Source organism: Ursus maritimus, unplaced genomic scaffold (assembly GCF_017311325.1).
Source record: "Ursus maritimus isolate PB19 unplaced genomic scaffold, ASM1731132v1 scaffold_9, whole genome shotgun sequence".
NCBI lineage: Eukaryota > Metazoa > Chordata > Mammalia > Carnivora > Ursidae > Ursus > Ursus maritimus.
Window position 1 is genome coordinate 46,669,333 of NW_024427107.1, and position 7,475 is coordinate 46,676,807.

General features: G+C 37.7%; 1 protein-coding gene across 5 annotated transcripts in view; it reads right to left on the reverse strand.

Moving 5' to 3' along the window:
- The window catches only part of RRM2B (ribonucleotide reductase regulatory TP53 inducible subunit M2B), a 137,324-nt gene that overhangs the window by 107,633 nt on the left and 22,216 nt on the right, over positions 1-7,475 (reverse strand). For all 5 annotated transcript variants that reach the window (XM_040625881.1, XM_040625882.1, XM_040625883.1 and 2 more), the window contains exons 6-7: positions 7,029-7,162; positions 2,819-2,923 (exon numbers count right to left, since the gene is read on the reverse strand). In XM_040625881.1, coding sequence (XP_040481815.1) covers positions 2,819-2,923; positions 7,029-7,162 — 239 coding nt within the window. The remainder of the gene's footprint in view (positions 1-2,818; positions 2,924-7,028; positions 7,163-7,475) is intronic.

Consider the following 7,475-nt stretch of genomic DNA (forward strand, 5'->3'; position numbering starts at 1 on the left):
TGGTTAAGAGTTGGCTTGTGTATCTTGCTGCTCCCCTGTTGGGGGCATATATATTTATAATTGTCATATCCACTTGTTGAATACTTCCTTTAAGAATAATATAGTGCCCTTCTGCATCTCTAACTATAGTCTCTAGTTTAAAATCCAATCTGTCTGATACGAGAATTGCTACCCCAGCTTTCTTTTGAGGTCCATTGGCGTGAAAGATGGCATTCCATCCCTTACTTTCAGTCTTAATGTATCTTTAGGTTGAAAATGCAGCTCTGTAGACAGCAAATGATGGGTCATGTCTTTTCATCCAATCTGCAACCCTGTGGCATTTATGGGAGCATTTAGGCCATTTACATTGAGATCGAATATTGAGAGATATGATTTTAATGATGCCATGTGCAGTAAAAGTCTTTGTTTCTATCGATTGGACTTTCTGTTCTGTATCACTCTTGGGGCCTTTTTACCTTTATAGAACCCCCTTAATATCTCCTTGTAGGGCTGGTTTCAGGATTATGAAATTGGTCAATGATGGCGATTCTGAAGGTCTTTATTTCTCCATCAATTCTGAATGACAGCCTTTCTGGATAAGATCTGGTGCGCTGTTTTCTCTGAAAGAGCTTTAAAATGCCCCCAACCCTTCTCTCATTCCAGGTCTGTAGATAGAAGGTCTGACATAATCCCTGATACCTTTGCCTTGGACAGAGAAATTCTTTGCCCTGACCACTTTCAATACTGTATCCTGTGATCTAAATTATTTCATGTAATTGCACTATGACATAACGTACGGTGCATAGGTTTGTCATGGTTGAGTCTTGGGAGGGTCCCTCTATCTCTTGACATGAATGTTTGTTTCTTGCTAGATTAGGGAAGTTTTCAGCCAATTTGTTCAAATATCTCTTCTAGACCTCTGTTTTTCCTCCCCCTCGTGGATGCCGTATGATTCTGATACTCAGAACGCTTCATTGAGTCAGTAATCTCCGTAACCTATCACTTGATGCGTGGATTTTAAAGTCCAGATTCTATTTTAGCTTTCTTCTACTAACCCATCCTCCAATTTGCTGATATGGTTCTTCTGCCTCATTCACTCCTGGCACGTCAGAGCTCTAGTTTTGACTGCATTTGCTCATAGAATTTTTAATTTCGCCAGATTCGCCTCATTTCCGTCCTAGAGATTCTATATTCTCTATTAACATTTTCATCAATACTTTTTTCAAGCTCTACACATCATCTTGACCATTGTACCTAATCTCCATTTCTGATAATTTGGTTACATCCATCCATTAGTTCTGTAGCAGAGGCACAGACTCATTGTCTTTTTTATGCTGGGGGATTTCTCCTTCTCGCATTCTGATGAGGAGAGGCTGCGCTTGTCCAGAGCCCAAATTATTGACCAGGACCCAGGCGATATCTCTTGTTTTATAGGGATCTTAGGATGTGGGCTTCTTGATTTTTCAGCCTGCCTCTGGGGGAGGGGCCTTCTGCGCCGATACCTAGGCAACCCCTGATTGGGTGAGTCTCCATGTCCTCGCGCAGGGGATGGGGATGGGTACACTGTGAGCCAGGTTTTCAGGCTTTTGTTCTCTGGCGGTTTTCCTTGCCGGGTTTGCTGTGCTCCTTCTGAGAGTCAGAGCAGCAGCGGTCGAACCTCAGCCTCTGTCTCAGAACAGAGGATCGCGGACCGCTCTCCACTGATGTTCTGGCCACTTTAACTCTGTTTCTGTTGGTGCTGCTCAACCCTGCAGCGTCCCGGGATGTGCGCCCCACACCCGGAGTCCCAGCCCTCACTTCCAGGGCCGGCGCGTCTCTGTCCTTTGTGTTTCTAACACCGCCAGCCGCCAGCCGCTCCGCGCGCGCTCTGGAGCTCCCGGTCTCAGTCTGGATCCAGTGAGCGCACCGGAGCACTCCGTTTCAGTCTGGTGGCACGCGCTCTCCGCTCACGGTCTCAGTCTGTTCTCTCGCGGGTGCCATCTGCGAGTCCGCCCGCTCCCCTGTGCAGGTGGCTACTGCTTCCCAGCGCCTGAACGCGGTGGCTCCCTCCCCCTTCCGTTTATCTTCCGATATCTGTGCGCGGTTTCACGGCTCCCCGCTTCATACCTCAATACTCAGCGCTGGAGATGTTCATTTGTAGAGATCCAGATGCATCTTCCTGCGTCTCAGGCTGATTCCGTGGATGTTCAGGCTGGTCTGGTACCTATCCAACTCGACTCAGGGGACCGGCTGAAAAAGGGGTCCCCTACTCCCCCGCCATCTTAACTCCATTCTAAATTCATTTTACTTTTAAACTAGTTCTTTCAAATGATAAAAAACATCCTAAGTGGAACATCTAGGTATTTGTAGTTAGAGATTTTTACATTCTATATATTAAGTTTTACTGTTTGCTAATTCATTGATTTACTAATTCTATAAACATTTAATGCGTGCTTCAAGCTAGGTACCTTGCTCGGTTTTGAAAATACAAAACAAATAAGAAACCATTACTGCCCTTCAGTAGCAGAAAATCTAAAAAAAAAATAAATAAAGCTAAAATAATTCAAATAGTTTGCTATGGCATAAAATGTGACAGATCAGTAAGACGGAAAAAAACAGTCCTGAAATAGACTTTAGTATACATAAAACTTTAACATATAACATTTACTTACAAACCAAATTACCAACTGACATAATAATTGCAATGTATCATCTGTTGGTACTGTCAGGTTGACTATATAAAATTGCTGATATTTGCTTTGACCTACAAGTGGCAATTTCCTGAGTCAACCCAATACAATAATGGGACAAACATCAGAGAAAAAAGAGATGTGCTAATCATACAAGCTTCCCTGCTTACCTGCTCAATTTCAACAGCATTAACAATGATCTCCCTGACCCTTTCTTCCGAAGGCTTATTTACTAAGTATTGAAACATCAGGCAAGCAAAGTCACAGTGAAGCCCCTAAAACAGAAGAAAAATACCACTGTCAAAGAATGTTTAATCACCTATTTTCACACTGTCATGTGTCAGGCATCATATAAAGTAGGTTCTAGGAATGCAACACAGAATTTCTGGAAGATAAAAGAGGGATTCATAGTACCAGGAACTACTTTCCTTCAAATCTCATTAAAATGCCAACTATAACAACCTATCATGAAAAATATTCAGTGCTAGCAAATCTTAATTTGTCAACAGGAATGATGAATTAACTAACAACAACAACAACAACAACAACAAATCTGCAACCAAAATCATTTTGGAAAGGAAAACAAAGCAAGAGCTGAAATGAAAATTCATTCATTTCTAATGCTAAAAAAATTGAGAAATGATTGAAAACAATAAGTGTTTAAAGAAAAGGTGAAACTCAGATTTCAAAAAGACAACATTTATATTAAATAAGAATGGCTCAAGATAAAAATAAATTCAGTGCAATGAAAATGGAAAGAATTAAGAATGCCATTTGAAGCTGTACAAAGCAGAAATGACACTGCAGATAACCAAAGAAGAAAATAAATTTGTGAAATACCTTGAGAACAGAATGGTTATGCAAATGCAAGAAATGGGATAGAGCTTTAAATAATTACAGAACAGAGCAAGGAGATCCAACCTACAATAATCAGGATTCCAAAACACAGAACAGATGGTATAAAGCTGAAAACAACAGAAGTAATTGCAAAAAGTCAAAACAAAAAAAGAAAGAGGCCAGAGACAGGGAAAGATGATGCAGTGCCAAACAAAATTAAGCTAGAGACTGTAAAATTAAGCAAGGCAGAGTCAATGAACACTTCTAAACTACAAAGAAAAAGAAGTAATTTTGTAAGCCACCAAGGGGCGAGGAGGACAAAGGAATGTGCACCTTAAAGGATTACAAATCAGAGTATGCTTGGGTTTTTCTAAATAAATCAACAAAAACCAAAGACAAATGAAAGATAAGACTCAAATCAAAGGTTGTATTCCAAGGATTATTTTCCTAGTTATCATTCCCAGAAGAAATCATCGGAAAAAAAAACCTCTTTGAACGGCTAATCTTAGAAGATTTGTTAGGCAAACATTTTTCCCAGACTGGACTCAAGAGGAAACTTCAAATTACCAAAGGCTGAATTTCAAATAAACCATGAAAGCTGTTAAAGAAGTGTTGATTAGAACTGACAGCTAGCTACCTATTACGGAGATGAGTAAATCAAAGGTAGGCACTCATATTGTTAAATCAATAAGTAAATAAAATTAATTTTGAGGTTTAAAGCAATTCCAATCAAAATCTCAATAGGATTGTTTTTAGTTAAAAGAATCGGAGACTAGAACTTAATTATCTGAACAACTAAAAAAAAGGATAAGTAATGTGATAGAGGTACCAATTACTGCTACAATGGCGGTCATATCACAATATATAAATGTACAAAACTAACATGTTATATATCTTAAATTCCCATATTATATGTCAAATGTGTTTCAATTAAAAAATTAATCTGGAAGAATAATTGGGCAGAATCTTGTAAAAACAGTTTTAATAGGAAAGTTATGAGATTTATCCTACTAGTTATCAAAACATAAAAGTGTTTGGGGGCGCCTAGGTGGCTCAGTTGGTTAAGCATCCCGCTATTGATTTTGGCTCAAGTCATGATCTCCGGGTTGTGAGATCTAGCCCCGCATCAGGCTCCGCACTGGGCACAGAGCCTGCTTGAGATTCTCTTTCTTCCTCTCCCTCTGCCCCTCCCCCTCCTTAAAAAAAAGTTTGTTTGGCATGAAATCTGACAGATAGGCTAATGAAAGGGAAAACGAGCCCCCAAACAGATTTGAGTACACTTAAAGACCTTAATACATAATACAGAAGACGCCACAAGTCAGTGGAGAAGGATGGATTACTTAACAAGGAGAACTAGGAAAATTTCCTGAGTGTATGAAATAAAATTAAGTTAAATTCTAACTTATCCTACACTACATTTATACTAAATTCTGTACTTATACTAAACAAAGTCCAATGGTATTACAGAGTTAGATGTTATAAAGTCAAGAGGAAAATATGTGTGATTACTTAACTAATCTCTAGAAGTAGATCACATCAATTTCAGGTTTTTGTATGTTACAAGAAAAAACAAAATTAAAAAGCAAAGGACGAACTGGGAAAATATTTGCAAAAATGTGACAAAAATAATATTTTATATTATATTCATACAATAAATATAACAAAAATTCATAAACAAACACTTATTGAAAGAGCCCCCCTATCAGTCAGTATGCACTGGGAATATACAGCAACAGAAATAGAGGCAAGAGACAAGAATAGGTAAATACAGAAAAAAATACAAATGACTAAAGTCATTCTGGAAAAAAAAGTTCACTCTACGTAGTAATCAAATAAATGCAAATAAAACCAATAATGAGAAACCATTAACCCTATCAACTTTGTCAAATATTTAAAACATAAATGCAAATTCTGGTTAGATTATGGTAAGAAAAGACATGTTCATGCGTTGCTGGGTGGGGCTTACTATAAAATTTCTGGGAAGAAATTTGCAAAGTAGTATGGATAACCTCAAAATATTCGTACCTTATAACGTAGTAATTCTACTTCTAGGCAATCTACCTTAGGAAAATAATATGAAAATGGGATAAAGCTTATACACAAAAGATATTCATTTTGCATTATAGCAAAAGAAATAAAAAACCTGGAAACAACCTAAATTTCCAAGTATAGAATAGTCAAATAAGTGATACATTGTTTCATTAGAATATTATATATATAACAAAACTACTCTTTTTTTTAAAACTACTCTCCAAAAAATGCTTAATTTCACAGAAAAATTCTCACACTGTTCTGCTAAAAATATCTCAGCTCATAAAAATATGAAAAAAGAATATTTCAAATTATAAAATTATGTTCATATATATCTACATAGGTTTAAATGTAGAAAACTGTCTAAAAAGAAATACAATGAAATACTAAAAGTGATTATCTCTCTCTGCTAAGACTGAGTGATTTTATTCTCTTAATTCTCAATAATCACCACAGACTAAATTATGATAAAAATTATTAGGAATTGAAAGACATGAAACTACAAAAATTATACAAAGCATTTTATGGCACTTATAAAGTATTTTCACACATACTGGTTCATTTTATTTTAACAAAGACCTGTCAAGATTTATAGTTGAAGAAAATGAGGCTCAGAGAAGTTAATAACAAGGTCACTTAGGAATAAACTGAGGGGCCAGGATTAGTGCAGTCAATACATATGAACTGAAGGCTGTGATGGGCTAACCCCCGAGAACAGGGAGAAAAGTAAGACAAGGTGTCTGCACACAGGGAGCCTAGAGTCCAGCAGAGGAGAGAGGTAAGAAGTACAGCATGTGTTAGGGACAGATTCCATTTCAAAGGGATACATAAAGGAANNTCAATTCCACCTGAGTCAGAGAAGTTTTGAGTTGCCACTTGTAAGAAGGTAATCAACAGATGAAAAAAAAAAATGGCAGGAAGATGGAAAGGGTTATCGCAGGCAAAGGGAGACAAGATCTAATTACTGGCTGGATGTGGCTGAGAAAGAAAAAAAGCAATCTAAAATGACACCCAGATTTCAAATGTGGATGGTTGGATAGAAGGTAGCACCACTCAAAGAGACAGGGAAAACAGAACAAGTCTGATTTCTGAAATATTAGGTTTGAGGTATCTGTGGAGCCTTCTAGGAGAAACTAACATGCACTTGAACACCTGGGTTCGGAGCTCAGGAAAGAATGTCTGTGCCCAAGTTTTGGGTTGTTTACGAGCATCTAAATGGTAGCTGATCCCATGGAAATAGATAAGATCAGCCAGGAGGTCATGTATAGTGAAGAAGAGAGGCCAAGGTGGGGACCCAGGATTTGATGATATTTAAGGATGAGCAGGGGAGACTGAGGAGCAACAGAGGCAGGAGAAAAATACAATTCTTAAAAACCAAGGAAGAAATTACTTCCTATTTTCTTTTAATGACCAGGATATCTGTGTCATCATCAGCATTTTCCAGGGGAAAGAAAAATAAATGAACACCAAATATGAATACAAATACAACTAGAAGAATAGTTGATTCCTTACTTCATCTCTGCTGATGAGTTCATTGGAAAATGTGAGTCCAGGCATAAGACCTCTTTTCTTTAGCCAGAATATAGCAGCAAAAGATCCTGAGAAGAAAATCCCTTCTACAGCAGCAAAAGCCACCACTCTTTCCCCTGGGAGACATAAAATAGTTTTATTTTCTGAAATATCACATCCTGTAGACATTTTCAAGCTCATGTCTATAAAATATACATATTTTTAACATATATATTTATACCAATATCACAACTATTTTGCCAAGAAACAAAATCAACAAATTAGTGCCATGGCCAAGGGTCTTCAGAGGAGGAAATAATGCCACCTCTACCTACTACAGCAGAAGGGTACGTAGGTATGTTTACTTGAAATCTTGTATCAGACATTGGACTCCTATCACTCTTGGTATCTGGACAAAGGAGATCTTTCCCTACTCAAAAAAAAAAAAAA